A 17,839-nucleotide genomic window follows, 5' to 3' on the forward strand; every position below is an offset into this window, starting at 1 on the left:
TAACTCACGTCTCTTTTGAGACGTGACGTCTCATTTATTGGTTATGAAAATCTATGTTAACTCCAAAGATAAGAAAAACCTAAGTGTCCACCAATAAGGGACTGGTTAAAGAAACCATGGAACTTCTACCCATAGACTACTATATCAGTATTCTATTGCTGTTGAAGCAAATTACCACAAACTCAGTAGCTTAAACAACACATATTTATTATCTTACAGTTCTTGAGGTTGGAAGTCCAACATGGGTTTCACTGGGCTGAAACCAAGGTGTCAGCAGGACTGCATTCTCTTTTGGAGGCTCTAAGTCAATTTCCTTGACTTTTCACTTCTAGAAACTTTCTACATTCCTTGGCATGTGGTCCCTTTTTTCACCTTCAAACAAACAATGGTCACTCAATTTGTTCTTATATCATGTCACTCTAACCTTCTCTTTTGCCTCCCTCTTCTACCTTTAAGGGCCTTTGGGCCTGTGGGATAATCCAGGACAGTTATCTTCAGGTCAACTGATTAGTGCTCTTAATTCCATTTACTACCTTAATTTCCTTTTGCCTTACAAGGTAATATAGTAGAAGAATCCAGAGACTAGGATGTGGACATCTTTGCCTATCACACCTATGAAAAACCAGTAAGGGGTCTTACTAGGTTCTGATAGGGAAAATTCTCTAGGATATATTGCTATGTAAAAAAAAATGCAAGGTACCAGTAAAGCACAAATAGTATACTACCTTGTATGTAGAAGAGGAAGGAGATTGAGTATACATTCATACGTGGTTATATCTGTATAAACAAACCCAGGAAAGATAGGCAAGAAATATTAATGTAGTTATGATAGACAGAGAGAGCAAGGCATGGAGAGTAGGAGGATGGGAATAGGATGGAACAATATTCTTCAATGATTCTTTTAAAATTAATTTTCTTTTTGGACCATGTAAATAAATGTTTTCTTTTTTTTTAATTCAAGGGATTCATAACTGCAAAAGTCCTTATTATTCACTTGATAGTTAAAACATTTTACTTTGAGCAGCCTGTCTATCATCAACCTTTTAATTTTTCTCTTGTTAAATTAATACTTCTAATGGGCAGATCCTCATTTGTCAGTGACTTTGTATTAAACCGTTCTCCAACATGACAATCATGACTTCATGAAAGTCTGCATCTTTTGCAGGCTTTTTGCAATTTTACTTTACAATCTCTTTGTTTTGTATTATGAGATGCTTCAACATCTGGCATCACTGCAATGGGAATGCTAGAATTAAATATGGAGCATGTCTTCACCTGGGCATTCATTTTGTCAGTGGCCAGTTAAGTAGTGAACATTTTCATTTTATATTCATATAAGTTACAAAGATGCTAATTTTCCTACATGGCTACATAAATTTGGATAATAATTGGGCAAAAATGTTAAATATACTTGGATCTATTTTCAGTATTTATTATTCCACTTTTTCTTTAAAAAATTCCTTTAATTATTATACCTTAAATCTAGTAGCAATATTATAGTTTAATATATCTAGTAGGTATGTTTCTATAATTAGCCTTCAATTTACAAAATATTTCATGATTCCTATCACATTGATTTTGTTCTCCTAGTCAGGTTTACTGAGGTATACTTTACATACAGTAAAATTCTTTTTAGGTATTGAGTTCTATGAGTTTTGAAGCGAAAAACAAAACAAAACAGTTGTGTAACTACCACAGCAATGAAGACTTAGAGTATTTCCATCATCCAAAAAAGTTCTCTCATGCCCCTTGGTAATGAATTTCTCAACCTCAACTTCAGTCCCTATTAATTATGTGTCTGATTTCTGTCCACACAGTTTTGTCTTTTGCAAAAGTTATATAAGTGTAACCATACAGTGTACAGTTTTTGTGTGCAACTTATTTTATTTAGCACACTGCCTTTGAAATTCATCCATGATGTGGGAGGCATTGGTATATCACTTCTTTTACTGCTGAGTCCATTGTAGGACTATATTTCAGTTTATTTCATCATCAGTTGATAGACATTAGGATCAATTTCAGTTTGGGGCAATTATGAATAAAGCTCCTATAAAGATATATAAGTATGGCAAATGTTTTAATTTCTCTTGGATAAATACCTCGAAGTGGGATTGATGGGCTGTATGAGAAATGTATCTACCACTTTATAAAAATTCTTATAAATAGCCATCAAACTGTTTTCCAAAGGATCTGCACTATCTTTTATTTCCAACAACAGTTAATGAGAGTTCCAGTTGGTCCTCATTTTTGCATTTGGTAATATCGATTGGTTTAATTTTTATCATTTTAATAGGTATAGTGGTATCTGATTGTGGTTTGCTTCCTTAACAGCTAATGCTGTTGAGAATTGTTTTGTGTATTTATCTGTCATGGTAAAGTGCCTATGTAAATCTTTTGCCCATTTATTATTTATTATTGAATCACAAGTTATTTAAATATTCTGCATACAAGGCATGTGTCTTACAAATATTGTCTCTCAGTCTGTAGTTTTTCTTTTCAATTTCTTAACAGTTTAATAGTGTTATTTGAAGAGGAGACATTTTTAATATTGATGAAGTCCAATAATGAGCATTTTTATAATTCACATTTTTTATTTCATATTTTTTTAGACAAAGAAATCTTTGTCTAACTCAAGGTCACATAAATTTTTTCTTATGTTATTTTCTAGAAGTTTTATCATTTTAAGTTTATAGTTATGCATAAGATCTATTTGAATTGATTTTTATATTTTGTGGGAAATAGCACTCAAGGTTCTTTTTAAAAAATTTACATGTAGATATCCAGTTGTACTATTTGTAGCAAAGACTGACCTTTCTCCATTGAACTAGCTCTGCAACTTTGTTGAAGATGAACTGACTATATAGGTGTGGGTCTATTTTGTTCTATTGATCAATGTATCTACTACTCTTTCACCAATAATATGGTCTTGATTACTATAGGTTTTATAGTAAGTATTAAAATCAAAAAGTATAAGTACTCAAACTTTGCTCTTTCCTAAAAAACATTTTGACTATCATAGGGCTTTTCTATTACATTTAAGAAATGTCTTGGTATTTTCTATGAAAAAAGCCTTCTAGGATTTTTATTGAAGTTGTGTTAGGTGTATGGATCACTCGGGGAAGAAATGACATCTTAACAATACCAAGATTTCTAATGAATTGGTACTATATATCTCTCAATTTATTTGGGAACATTTTAATTCTTGAATATGGAATTTGAGAAAGATTTTATCAGGTGCCAAAAAAATTCATTGGATTTTTGGTTGAAATTGCATTAAATATACTTTTATAAGTCATGATAAGCATATCTCCTCTTTTCCAATGACTATAATTTTCATTATGTTTCCTAAATAGAATTATGAAAATATCATCTACTGGTATACGCAAAGAAAGGTATTTACTATTTTAGCAATTCCTGAACTCATGAATCTTATAACATACTCTTTGCAAAATGACTTTGATGGTAAAATATCTTGGGAAATACCACATGTAATATACAGTTGCCAGATTCAGATTTGCATTGGTCATTGGCTTTACTTAATAATTGAATATTATAAACATTCTAATATTATTTATTGTGATATTGCTATTTTATTTCTATATTCTAAAATTGACTTTCAAAAAATATTAATTTGTATCCTTTTCTTATCATTTTTTTAAACAGGATGGTTATGCTTGCTAGATAAGATAATTTACAAAGCTTTCCCTGTATTTCTATCTTCTAGGAAAATATAAACTGTGCAATAAATTATTCTTTCAGGTATTTAATATGATTTGGCACACACAGTTAAATGTGATACTTGCTATCAAGAATAATAAGAATGGTTTTCTTCAACATTCATTGCATTTTTTTCATATTTTCATTGCATTTTAAACTTCTAAAAAATATGTTCTGCTATCCAAATGTATTTCTGAAAAGTAAATATAACTGGTAGAATTAAGTACAAAATGATACAGATGAGACTGATTACATAGAGAAAGCCTTGATTTTTTTATATTAGCCACTCTGTGGTTCAAGTTTCTAATGTTGAATCTGAATCCCTTTAAAATCTAGCACACTGAAATAAATGGGCCACCAACTGCCCACAATAAATGTGCTTCTAGAGAATACGTAATATGAAGAGATGTACATGTTCAGAACAATCAGACTCCAAGCTGACAGACTACAGAGAGCAATGAAAAGGTGATACTCACATCCGAGTTAAAGCGAAGCTGACAGACATTACAAGAAATAACTTGTTTCTTCTTTGGGGGAATGGACACTCCAAATGTGTGGTTAATGACTGCTTTTTGCACAGGATCCATCTGAGGAGCAAATGACAAAACAGTCAATTTATAGCTTCAAAGGACAGACAATAGTGTGTACAAGTAAAAGTAGCTGTATTATTCCGTAAGGTTTTTAACTTTTAGTTCCCAAACAAGGATCATAAACAATCTCATTCATTAGTAATATACTTATTTCCAAGAATTAAAAACAAACAAACAAAAAATTTTCAAATCAAAACACACACAAAACAATCACAGGAGAATCACAACATTTCAAGATATCTTATATTTATGTAAGAAACCTTGAAAAACCTTAAAAGATTCATAGAACAAGAAAACTCAAGATCCAAATATCAGGGTTAAAATTAACTTGTTAATATTTTCTCTGTGTGAGGTAATAATACTTAAGATGGTCTGAAATGACCTCAGTGATGACTGTTATAGATATAGTTAAATTTCTTTATTTTCTATCTGTGGCAGTCATAAATGATAGACATAGTACAGTTAGACAAATGTTGATCTTTATTTTAAAATAATTTATTATTGTTTATGGACTCTAGATATTCATTTTACTGGAAATGCATGCTACTCAAATGTCCGTAACAGACTGGTTAATATGCAACCCTTGTTTAAATATTCAAGTAAAGTTTTGACTTATAGCCTGTGACTTTCCTCTCTTTGGTTTGCATGTACCATACATAGACAGAGAAATATACAATGATAGTGTGAAAAAGAGACACAGAAGTACAGAACAGACTTTTGAACTCTGTGGGAGAAGGTGAGGGTGGGATGTTTCGAAAGAACAGCATGTATATTATCTATGGTGAAACAGATCACCAGCCCAGGTTGGATGCATGAGACAAGTGCTCGGGCCTGGTGCACTGGGAAGACCCAGAGGGATGGGGTGGAGAGGGAGGTGGGAGCGGGGATCGGGATGGGGAATGCGTGTAACTCTATGGCTGATTCATATCAATGTATGACAAAACCCACTGAAATGTTGTGAAGTAATTAGCCTCCAACTAATAAAAAAAAAAGAAAAAGCATGGCACAAAGCCATGAAGATACTTGGAAAAATAAAGAACACTATCTGCAGAGCCTATAAAAAGAAACGCAGCAGTGATTCTCCTGTGTACTCCAGATAATAATCCAGCATTAACGTCAGACAACTGGCAGTTCAAAAAACAATGCGGGTGATGAACAAAGCATAACTTATCAACAGATGTAATGTGAACAAAGACAGATCTACTGATACCATCGTCTAGGAAATCTCCGAGGTTAGAGCTTAGGACTGGATTAGTTGATGATATTTGGTAGAAAGGAAAAATGAATGCTATCCCTGATGAGAAGCATATATCAACCAAGTGTACAATTAGCAATTAGAAGAACTTAAATTCATTAGAAAGGAGAGATTTATTGAACAGTACAGCAAAGTAGTTTTTTTTTTTGCTGCAAGTTTAGGACAATGTATTCCTACTATAAAGACAAGTTATATTGTTTGGAACACTTAGAACTTCAAAGAGAGTTTCCTGGGGTAATAGAATTATTTTATACTTGACTGAAGTGATGGTTACACAAACTTATACATGTATGGAAACAGGACTATGGGCATTCTCCAAAAGTCAATTTTATTTATGATAACTTAAAAAGTGAAAGAGGAAAAAAAACTGTTAAGAATATTATGCTTAACTATTTAATATAAAATATCATTACTGGAAAATCTGGGGATTTGCTTTGCTCAAGGTTGTAACTGATTGTATTAAAATTCATTTAATAAGAATTAAAAAAAAACCTCTATGGGAAAAAAATCTCAAAATATCAGAAAATTAAACCCTAGTCCACTTCCTTAGTATACTCACAGTGTAAAAACTTGAGTCTCATCAATTTGCAAATCATGAACCTATAACTTTCTGATTGTTACTAGAGATGGCAAAACAGTTTAGACAGGCTTAAAAATAAAACAGCCAAACTATATTGGCAGGATGGAAAACTTTACACTATTTTGCAAAGTTAAAAAAATAAGAGCATTTTATTGAGATATTTTCTGTTGTAAGGTTCTAAAAAATACATCTAGTGACATGTGAACTATCTAGAATAAAACAATATGAATATTTCCTAAACACATTTTCTGTACTTTCATTTTTGTAATATGTCTATACTACTGTATATATTATTATTATTCTAACACTTTTCATATTATAATACTTTTTAAGAATGCAACAATGATACTTATGAAATCATAGTTTCACTTCAAAAAATATATCGAAAGTTAAAAATTAAAACTTCCATCATCTAAAATAAATCTGTACATCCTAGTGGTTCCCATACTTCAATATAGAAACATAGACAAAAGATACATCTACGAAAACCTAGTTTCAAATTTTTAGTAAACCAAGATATCTGTTGAGAGTTCCAATATAACCTTGGATATAAACATTCCCTTTCAATTTTTGAAACTGTTAGCTGCCTACATAATTTTTCAAGTAACTCCTAATACAAATGCATTCTACTCAAATCTCATATTTATACCCTATTAACCTGAAAATACTGTTTATGTTCCCAAGGCTGAGTGCTCTCTTCCTGAAAAGTGAGTTGTGGATAAGCACCCCCATATAAAGGCAGGTGAGTTCCCACCCATCTGCTTCATGAGAAGCAAACTAAAAAGGTTCCTTCAAGAAATTCTTAGCTAGAATCGACTTCTCTATGTTATACATATAATCCTACTTATCCGAAATGGTCCTTTTACTCTATTCCTTTGCATCTGTCATTAACTCTGACTTTCTTTTCATCCTTTGAATAGCTTAACTGTTAATCACATGAAAATTTTATCTTTCATATTTCTCACTTGTAACAAATTTTCTCTATTTTCCACTTGATTCTCTATTTTGTTATAGGTATTTCAAGAAAAGGTCCACTTTTTTTTTCCTGTCTCAATCTTGTTTCTTTTCCCCTGTTTATCATAGAATTCTATAATTATATTTCTTATTCATATGTCACTTGGGAGGACATAATTTAGTTGAAAGAAGACTTTAAACGATATAAGAAAGAAACTTGCCAATTCATCTGATATTTTGAAACAGACACTGCCTATCTGCTATTTTCAGTATTTGCCATCTGAAGGGCTACCCAGGCTGTGCTAGTAGTAAAGAATCCGTCTGCCAATGCAGGAGACAAAAGTGATGCAGGTTTGATCCCTGAGTTGAGAAGATCCCCTGGAGAAGGAAATGGCAACCCACTCCAGCATTCTTGCCTGGAAAATCCCACAGAGAGAGAAGTGCGGCGGGCTACAGTCCATGGGGTTGCAAAGAGTCAGACACAACTGAAGTGACTTAGCATGCAGTAACTACAAACATATGGGTCATTTCAGCAGGATCCAGACTTAGCAACAATGTAGAAAAGGCTTTTACATCTTTTTTTTTAAAAAGTATAGAGTAGTAAAATCCTGAATTTTTTCTTGTAGTATTCCTAAAATACTTTAAAATTTAGATAACAATAATAAGTATAATGTTAATTTATATCAACTTAAATGTTTTCCTCCCCTAATGCAAATTCATTTCTCTCTAATCATAATGATTTGTCCTTAGTCCCAGTCATGTTTGACTCGTTGTGACCCCATGGACTGTAGCCCAACAGGCTCCTCTGTCCTTGGGGATTCCCCAGGCAAGAATACTAGAGTGGGTTGCCATGCCCTCCTCCAGGGGATCTTCCCAAACCAGGGATTGAACCCAGATCTCCCGCATTGCAGGTGGATTCTTAACTGTCTTAGCAACCAGAGATATTTCATATTTCATAAAGAGATATGTATAACTAAATCAATGGCAAGTTTTTTATTCAATCACCAATTTTCAAGATGAATAAAACAATCAGGCTGAATAAAAACATTCTCATAAATCATAAAATGTGATAAATGAAAATGATTCAATTTAGTATAGTCAATACTATATATCTATATCATAATCATTCCTTATGTAGAATACTCAGGAAAATTATTTAAGGTACTGCAATTATACAACAAACTCTTATTTTTAAAGATTCAATTGAATTTCATACACATTTGATTGTTAAAAAAGCACAAATGTTTTCAAACATCTTTATTAAAATTTTTACATCACTTTTAAATGAACAAATGCCTTTTTAAATACTCATTAAATTAGCTCATGTTAGTTCACATTGCCCAAGAAACCTGTCTGTGAATTGAGAAGACTGATTCACTGGTAAACAGTACTAATAAAAGCTTTTCTAGAGAAAAAAAATAAAAAACAGAACAAACTACCACATAGCTCTAGCTACCAATATTCCTTACCTGGCAGAATTTATTGGTCCCAAATAAGCCTCTTCTTTTCTAAAAGAGTAAAAGTCAGAAGTAGTCATCTGGAATTTTGAGGCTAGCAAGCATATTCACATGAAATTTTAAAAAATCCATTTGTTTTGCTCATCTCTGATTTAAAAGTCTGAAATATGTACTAACTAAAAAGCAGCAAGAGTTAGCACTTGCCACTTTTTCTAATGAAAGTCATGCAGAAATGAAAAGCAAAACCTATTAGTGCAATTAACTGGTAGGCAATAAAAATGAAAGATGGGGTTGTGGCTGTTGCCAGGAATTGAGGAGATAATTGGAGGGTATGTATGGACAAATTAACCATTTTATTACAGTACTTATAAAAGGAATTCATGAAGCTAGTCTTACCACACCATCTATTATATTTTCAATATCAAAATAAGAATAAACAGGTATCTTTGGGGGTATTCACAAAGTTTATGGAACTACAAATCTGTATTTGTATGAGTTCTTTTTAAAAAGATCATTACTTTCACTGATTATTCCAAAAAGTAATTTATATCCACACAGTGTAAGCAGTCATATAAAAACACATGCAGTTGCAAATAAAACCTAGCCAAGGGGAAAAAAATCACACCACAGCACTTCACTAAAGGCAGGATGAAGTCTAGGGGAGGGCAGAGAATCCAGGGTAGAGAAGACATGAACAAATAACTTAGTACTAGATGACATTTACATTTGAGATAATTTTCCTGGGTGGAATTTTAGGCAAATAAAATAAAACTACAAACCTTTCACCTATCTCAATAATTTTCAAGGGGATGAAGTTCAAATTGTATGAACTTACAATGAGTCTTAGAATGACTTTGCCGGCCGTCACGTGGGGCTGGATAGGGGAGCAAATCAAGCACTACTTAAATAGCAAAAAAGACTGCTCAAGAATTATACCAGGGTTTCTCACATGTGGCTGGGTATCCATACTATCCTTGAAGATGAGGACATTTCATCCTAAACGTAGCTATCTACTTTAACCGACGTTCTATTTGGTAACCACTTATTATACAGTCTAGCAGGCAGTACTAGCTTTTCTACTAAACAGGAGCAGAAATCAGGTTTTTGACTTTAAAAGTTAAAGATCAGTCACTCAACAAACATTTCTGGAGGTCTAATATATTCCAGATGTTGTCCCAAATTTCTGGAGGTCTAATATATTCCAGATGTTGTTGGGGTAAGATGAGTCAAACACAAGAAAGGGCATTGTAAAAATGAAAAAGGGTGATGAGTAAGCAAATCAGTGAGGCAAGTGAAGGCCCATGAAGGTCTGTCCCCTCTTGCCCCATCCTTACTTTGAACTTTTTCCCCCTTTTCTGATTTTCTCACACTTTAAGCATCCAGGATCCTCCCTTTAACACTGACATCAATGTGTTTATACTCCTCGGGTATTTGCCTTTTAATTTCTTTCTCTAAGCTGTAATCCTGGTGAAGGGAATGGCAGCCCACTTCAACATTCTTGCCTGGAGAATGCCATGGATAGAGGAGCCTGGCGGGCTTCAGTCCATGAGGTCACAAAGAGTCAGACACGACTGCATGACTAATACTTTAAGCTGTAATAATAATAATAAACATCTTAATAAGAGCAGCTTAGATTTACAGAACTCTTAGCATGTGCCAGGAACTCTACTAGGGGATTATCTTGTGCAGTTACCACCATCATGTGAGATAGATACCACTGTTACCCTCCTTTTACAAATGAGGAATCTGAGGCTTTGAGAAGCTTAACTGGTCACCCTTGAGTTTGTAGGTTTGAGGTCAGAATTCACACTCAGGCAGGAGCCTCTCCCCCCACTCTTCCCTGCTAATGGACCACCAAGCAGAGTTATGGATATTGTGTGTAGCACTGCTGTAGGAGGTAAGATTTGTAAAGAAAGGAGGAATGTTTCTAGAATTTCCTGCAGCCTGAAGGGCAACTGCCCAGTCAAGCTACACAGAAGGCCTGCTTGGTGTTTAAGTAAGTTTCCTGGAGAAGTGAGTCTCAGCTTTTTTCTTTCTGACCAACATATGCCCTTCTAAGGATAAGTCCATTTCTTCTTGTGCTACTTCAGGAAATCCATAAATAAAAATTGGGGCCTCCCTGTCCTCTTTCCCCATTGTAACTGTTGGGCTTGCATACAGAAAAAAAAATAATAATAAAGTTCCAGAAATACTTAGAGATTATACATAGCAGGTGATGGTCATCATTTGCACCTGTCCTTGATTTACTGCAAAGCAGACCTCAGCAATTAAATCCTTGTGACTTACGTCTTTCCCGAAGTTTGGCAAAGCATCAGTTTTTTAATCGCAATATTGTCAAATTACAGGAGTACAAAAAGAATGACTATTTTTCATCCTTTCCTTTTCCATTATTGGATTTATGGAAAAGAATAAGACAACAGGGTCTCATCAGAACTTCAAATATTCAGGAACTGACACTTTTAAAAGTGATAGCTTATGTCACTGAAGAGCAATTTATTTCTATGAAGTTACTACAAAAAAGGTTTTGCCTTTTATATTTAAAAACTCTGACCATATGCCTTTATTATGACTGTTTTACTTGTTTCAAATCCTTAAAAACTTAAATAGAAACAAAGCAGACACAACTATTCCAAGACAAAGTCCTTTTCTCAAAGATCAGGAAATACAAACAGGTATCATTGGCAACCTTATTTCAACTACACAACTCAGTACTGCTTTGGATTTCAAATCAGAAGTCTCAATAAAACTAAGCCACATGGAACGTTACCCTGCAACAGCATGCGGTGAGACCTGAGTTTTTGCATCTGGAATGTGTTAAAGTGGAGACTTGCCATCCTGCCACTGCTTCTCCTACCCAGAGCATCCTGACAGGGGTCCACTGAATGCCATCAGTGTCACCTGAAAGGAAGACAAATGACACACCACACTCCCCAGACTGTTGATTCAACCAAGTGCCATATTTAGCTCTTTGCTAAAACCACACACTGTGACTGGCAAACAAAATCAGCTGTGCTCCTGTGCCACAGGGATACCACTACTCCACCAAAAAGTCAACCAGAATTGGTATAAAGGCTAAAATAACACACTGAAGAAAATAGTAGGTCACACTGATCCAAGTCTCAGACCCACTAAAGCTATTACTATGACTACTAGTACTACTACTGCTATTTTATCAAAATGTTGTAGACCTTTGCGTATTTTGAGACTGATGGACAATTAGCAGTATTTTGATAGCTGCAGAAATTAAGCGGAAACGCAGGCCCTTTCCAGAGCCTCCCTAGTGGTGGTCAACATTCCTTGTAGAAAACGTAAGTGGAGCCAGTCCAGCGATTGAAAGCAACCAAATAGAGTATAGATCAGAATACATTTTCTTTTCTTTTCTTTCCTTTCTTTTTCCCCTTAAAATGAATTTAGAAAGTCTGACATCTTTCACTTAAATTCCATATTGTTAGGCCCTCTTTGAAAAGCTCTGGAATTCATCAAATAAGAATTATCTATTCCATAACACAGTTTGCTTTTGAACTGTGGTGCTGGAGAAGACTCTTGAGAGTGCCTTGGACTGCAAGGAGATCAAACCAGTCCATCCTAAAGGAAATCAGTCCTGAATATGCATTAGAAGGACTGATGCTGAAACTGAAGCTCCAATACTTTGTCCACCTGATGTGAAGAGTTGACTTATTAGAAAAGACCCTGATGCTGGGAAAGATTGAGGGCACGAGGAGGAGGAGGAGCAGATGATGAGATGGTTGGATGGCCTCACTGACTCAATGGACATGAGTTTGAGCAAACTCAGGGAGATAGTGAAGGATAAAGTCTGACATGCTGTAGTTCATGCAGTTGCAAAGAGTCGGACACGACTGAATGACTGAACAACAACATTCCGTGACAAAAAGGATGGCTAGGGTAAGGAAAAAACACCCTGGAATCTATTTTGAAAGGAAACTAAACTGCATTTTAGAATAGTTTTTTTTTTTCTTTTTTTTGAGAAATTCCACCTTGGTTTCATTTCTAAAAGAGTAAAAAAAGAAACATATATAGAATGTTAGAGATGTGTATTTCTGCCATAAAATAATGTCCTCTTTCTAGAGCACTCTGATAACAAAAAATGCAAACTTTTCAGAGATTAAGTGTTTCATATCAACCTAGACAGTTCTGTCCTTGGGAATTTTTGCTCCTTTCCAACACACCACACTTTTATAAGTGTATAATTTTTAGTTTGCACACACACTGTATTTTCTTGAAAATTGGTTCATTTAACAATAGTTTATTAAATGACTATCATGCACTGTTTTGGGAGGTGGACATAAAGGAGAGAACAAGCCTTCAAAAATACAACATTCTAGTTGGGGAGGCCTACACAGGTACTCTCTGCTTTTGAAAGTTTGCTTTGCACCACTTGGTTTTATGAAAGACCTGTATTAGTACCTGTTTTCACTAACTGAAAGAAATCCCAACAGGATTTTTGCTTTTATGATAAAAGCTGAAATTTGAAAATAGTGTTTAGCATTTCTTTTGAAATGCTTTTATAAAGCATTACCTTAATAGAGAGAGGCAGTGGGCATCTCAAGCAGTAACAATAGCACCACTCAGCTCCTTCCCCAGGAACTACACTCAGCATCTCAGCATCCAGCCGCCATAGCTTTGACTTGTGTCTGGGCATCTGTGCTTTATCTGGATTTATTTTGTGCATCTATTAACAAGATATGTCCTAAGGAAACTGCTTCTTCACTTTACAACATTTCAACTTAGGGAAGATTTTGCAGTAATTCTCTACTTTCAGATAGTGAGGGGAACAAGTATTTCTAAAGTTATTAATAAGGTACTTTCAGAGTGTTTTACTATGAAAAAAATAAAATAGGAGAATGGGAAAGAAACACAATTTTACCATGGATCATTCCTAAGTACATTTTCACTGCCTTGATACAACTGTGATTCTGATAATTTCACATGTAAAATCATACTAAATATGTAAGGATAAGGACATTATCCCATGATTTAGGGAAATTCACACAGAATTCAGAATCATACAACTGGTGAAAACTGCAACGCGCATGCTCTTTGGCTTTCACAGCCATCTGTGAGGCCTCCACAGAGACTGTTCTTCAGCTCCCAAGTCCCAAGACAACAGTTGGATCTCAGAGCCACCAGCATCATCATATCCTCAAAGAGAAAGGGAAACTATGGTGATCTGCTTTCAGAAGTTCTCTAAGGATGAGAGCTAAGTGACAGATGCATCTCACCTAGAGACCTTCCTAGTGGGTTTCTGGTACAGTGTGGTTGGCCTGGTACTTCCCAGTGAATAACAAAATGACCATGAGTTACTCCTAATCACTGTAGATGGTAACTGCAGCCATGAAATTAAAAGATGCTTGCTCCTTGGAAGACAAGCGATGTCAAACCTAGACAGCGTATTCAAAAGCAGAGACATTACTTTGCCAACAAAGGTCCACTGAGTCAAAACTATGGTTTTTCCAGTAGTCATGTACAGACGCGAGACAGACCATAAAGAAATTTGAATGCCAAAGAATCGATGCTTTTGAACTGTAGTATTGGAGAAGACTCTTGAGAGTCCCTTACAGCAAGGAGATCAAAGTGGTCCATCCTAAAGGAAATCAGTCCTGAATATTCATTGGAAAGACTGATGCTGAAACTGAAGCTCCAATACTTTGGTCACCTGATGGGAAGAACTGACTCCTTGGAAAAGACCCTGATGCTGGGAAAGATTGAAGGCAGGAGGAGAAGGGGACAACAAATGATGAGATGGTGGGATGGCATCACCGACTCAATGGACATGAGTTTGAGCAAGCTCTGGGAGATGGTGATGGACAGAGAAGCCTGATGTGCTGCAGTTCATGGGGTCGCAAAGAGCAGACACAACTGAGTGACTGAGCAACAACACATATTTTGGCTAAACTCTAACAGTTTTTTGTGAAGATACTACAAGAAAATAATGTTTTATGTTGTTAACACTTTTAGAACTTTAGAGTTTCCAAATGGTACAAGCGAGAAAGCTAAAAGGAAAGGAATGGGTGGTTTCACCATCTCCCTCTCTTTAGTGGTAAACCAGCTTAACACTCTGGTGGATAATTTTTAAATGGTTCTAGGCTGAAGGAATATATTTTGAGTTCTTTTTCAGGCAGTAGTTATTTTGTTAATGGGAGGTGCCCTAAGATTAGACCTGTGCACCTTACTGAAGCTGAATGTCTAACTCTGACAGTAGATCCTTGTGTGCAATCATATGGTCAGTGCAAATGTAAAATGTTCCATTTTCCTGGCTGGCTCCACATGCCTGGTGATTTTCCACACTGCCAGGGATCAAGAGAGTTGCAGCAAAGCTGTAGTTATGCTACTGGGTAATTTAAGAAGCCGCTTCAAAGAGCATTTCAAAAAGTTCAGTTTAACAAATAAGACTTTCAATTTATATCTGCAATGGGTATGAGATTTAATTGAAGGTTTACTCATACCTCATTGCATGGACACATACATGCCCAGCAATGCTTCAGGTCTGACGTTTCTATTCAAACATTAAATGAGTAAACTTAAGAACTGAAATTCAGTGGTGTATGTACCCATATTCAGATTAAAAATACATTTTGGAAAGTCTAATTGTCTAATATGATGTATTAAGGAAGCCCAGACCGTGCTCAATTCCAATTCAGCTGCTCCTTTCCATGTAGGGAAAAGGCATTTAGGTAATGATCTAAATTATGTCTTTTAAGGAAATCCCATGCTTTTCTTTGTTTGTTTTCATTCTTGAACAAATGAATGCTTAGATATGACTGGAAACCATGAGAAGAGAGAGGTGTTTTTCCATCAAGACACAAAGAAAGTTCTTGAAAGGCTTTCATTTTATCCTTATTATCTGATGTTCCTATAACTAAAATAATTTTTGGCCAATGCATGCATACGGATTTGAAAGTTCAGTAACAACTGTCAAAGACAAGGTGACAAAAAGTTTCCATGAAATTATTAGATGCACTGTTGAGAGAATTTATGAGAAAAGTTATAAAATATTTAAGAAAAATGAAAAACTACTTTGTAGAGTATGAATAAGAATTTAGCTCTATTCTGAATTTTGTAATAGCACAGAAGAAAAAATAAAATGATGGCAAATGCTATTAATATTTTCTGTGGAAAAGTTACTACCTTCAAAGTATTATACTTTATATTTCTCAATAAGGTATATATTCATATTTCAAACAACAACAACAAAGAGCCCAATGTGTACATAGTTGACAATGAACTATCTGATCCAAAGAAAAACACTATTCAGAGTGATGGGAACAGCAAATGGATTCACCAAGAGAAACTAAAATAAATGAGTCACCTGTTACCTATGTTTTATTTAGTACTTTGTCTCCTCAGGGTGAAATAAAACAAGGAATAAACCATTTCAGGAATATGGACTGAAGAATAGTTTTTCAATACTAAAGTACTGAAATGCTAAAGTACTAAACAAGATAGGGATTCACTTGAGGATAGCTTATGAGAAGTGATTATTCTACAGGACATTGAAAGAAGATACCCATCCTGAGGTTTGGAAGAACAGCGAACAGGTTAGTATCTGAGATAGAAGATGGTCACCTGCTTTCTGGCCTTTCCTGTTTTTCTTTTTCAAATAGTGGCTTGAGAACACTCCAAACTTGGCTCTAGGATTAAGCTTCTATAACATAAAATTCAGAGCCAAAAATAAGTCTGAGAAATATCTTTAAAAAAAAAAAACAACAGAACTTTTTATTCTTGGGAAAAAAAGGCATACAAATAACCAAACAGTACTTGCTGATGATTATAAACACAATTTTTAAAAATTATTGGTGCTAAGTCTCTGAATCTAAGTAATAGTGATATATTTGCCTATTTTTCTGGTAAATGGGCTAAAAAAAAGGTCACAGGGCCTTTCTCAGTGACTAGTGAGGTAAGGAACTTTCCTGATTTACAAACCAATATTCCTCCTCAACAGCCAAATGCACTGATTGACATCCTTTCAAAACCCTTCTGTCAAAGCTAAGCTTGAAAGGATGTTCAATAACTAGTCAGATACATCCTGACACTGAGGCAAAACAGGTCCGTGACACAAATTAAAGAGGCTTAAGATGAACAGAAAACCCCGCCAGGCTGGAAGAATTGCAAAACCGGAAATCTGGACCTGTTTGTATTCTTCACTCTGTAAAGCAAAGTGGAAATGAAGTGCTTTTCCCCCCAAATAGAGGACCACGCGTCCCTTACTCTTGCACTCAGAAGGAACCTGACAGGTGAGGACCGCAAGGCTCAACGCAAGGCAGCGTATCCATCATTGTGGGCTGTCCCATGCCACACTCTCACATTATAGCAGTAAAATGTCAGGGAGCATCTATACTTTCAAACTTTTAATTTGCTTTGAGTTTCAGAACCTTCCCTCCACTCTACCCCCAAACAGAATCCTAACTGGAAACTCAGTATAATAAAACATTGAAAACAGATCTGGTTAAAGCATGTAGGTCAGGTCCCAGTCTTACCAGTATTATTTTAGACCAACTTGAAAATGGGAAAAGATTTGGAGAATTTTAGTAACTTGCTTGAACCTCTATAGCTAAGACCAGAACCCAGATCTCCTCCTCTGGTTACCAAGTTTGAAATCAAAATCTTTTTTAAAAAATATAAATGATGTGCCAAATGTTGCATAGGATATTATTATATTAAAAGTGCTTTGTTGTTTACCTGGAAATCAACTTTAACTGGGCATCTTGCATTTTATCTGTTCCCTTCTCCCACTCCCTTCCAGGGATGTCGTGGCTATACCAACGTTGATTCTACTGGTCCTTCTTCAAGTAGGCTTCCCTGCCACACTTAACATTTTAGGACTTTAGTTAGGAAAGTGGTCCCTGAGTGGTTTTGTGGGTGGGTTACATAAAAACTATTATATATTATATAGTCATCTTGCTATTACCTTTTTGTATGGATGGATATGTATATACATATTTACTCTTCTCAGCAAAAAAAAAACATTTTTGATTCAACTCTGCATTTATATAATACAAAATATACCATACTTGCAAAGTAAAATAAAGAATTTTAATAAAGTGCCTTCCTCTGCTCTCTGGGGGCGATAATTGCTTTATTAAATAAGTACAGCTTGACATTAATATTTATTCACTTGATTTATAATTATTTTTATGAGATGAAAGGAGGCTACACTTCACACCAAAAGTAGTTTAAACTGAACTGCCTTCCTTTGAATTTGTAAGGAAATGTAGTGTTTTGAATTTGTAACGAAGGAACATTTACTTCTAGGTAAAACTATTTTATC

The 17,839-nt window shown here is 34.9% G+C and overlaps 1 protein-coding gene across 8 annotated transcripts in view; it reads right to left on the minus strand.

The window, feature by feature from the left end:
* Positions 1-17,839, minus strand: part of ZNF385B (zinc finger protein 385B) — a 333,103-nt gene that overhangs the window by 67,773 nt on the left and 247,491 nt on the right. For 6 of the 8 annotated variants that reach the window (XM_043487745.1, XM_043487743.1, XM_043487746.1 and 3 more), the window contains 2 exons: positions 8,566-8,604; positions 4,194-4,304 (listed from right to left, as the gene is read on the minus strand). In XM_043487745.1, the coding sequence (XP_043343680.1) occupies positions 4,194-4,304; positions 8,566-8,604 (150 nt within the window). The remainder of the gene's footprint in view (positions 1-4,193; positions 4,305-8,565; positions 8,605-17,839) is intronic. The other 2 variants (XM_043487744.1, XM_043487751.1) reach the window with 1 other exon arrangement.

The sequence above is a fragment of the Cervus canadensis genome, chromosome 15 (genome assembly GCF_019320065.1).
Source record: "Cervus canadensis isolate Bull #8, Minnesota chromosome 15, ASM1932006v1, whole genome shotgun sequence".
NCBI lineage: Eukaryota > Metazoa > Chordata > Mammalia > Artiodactyla > Cervidae > Cervus > Cervus canadensis.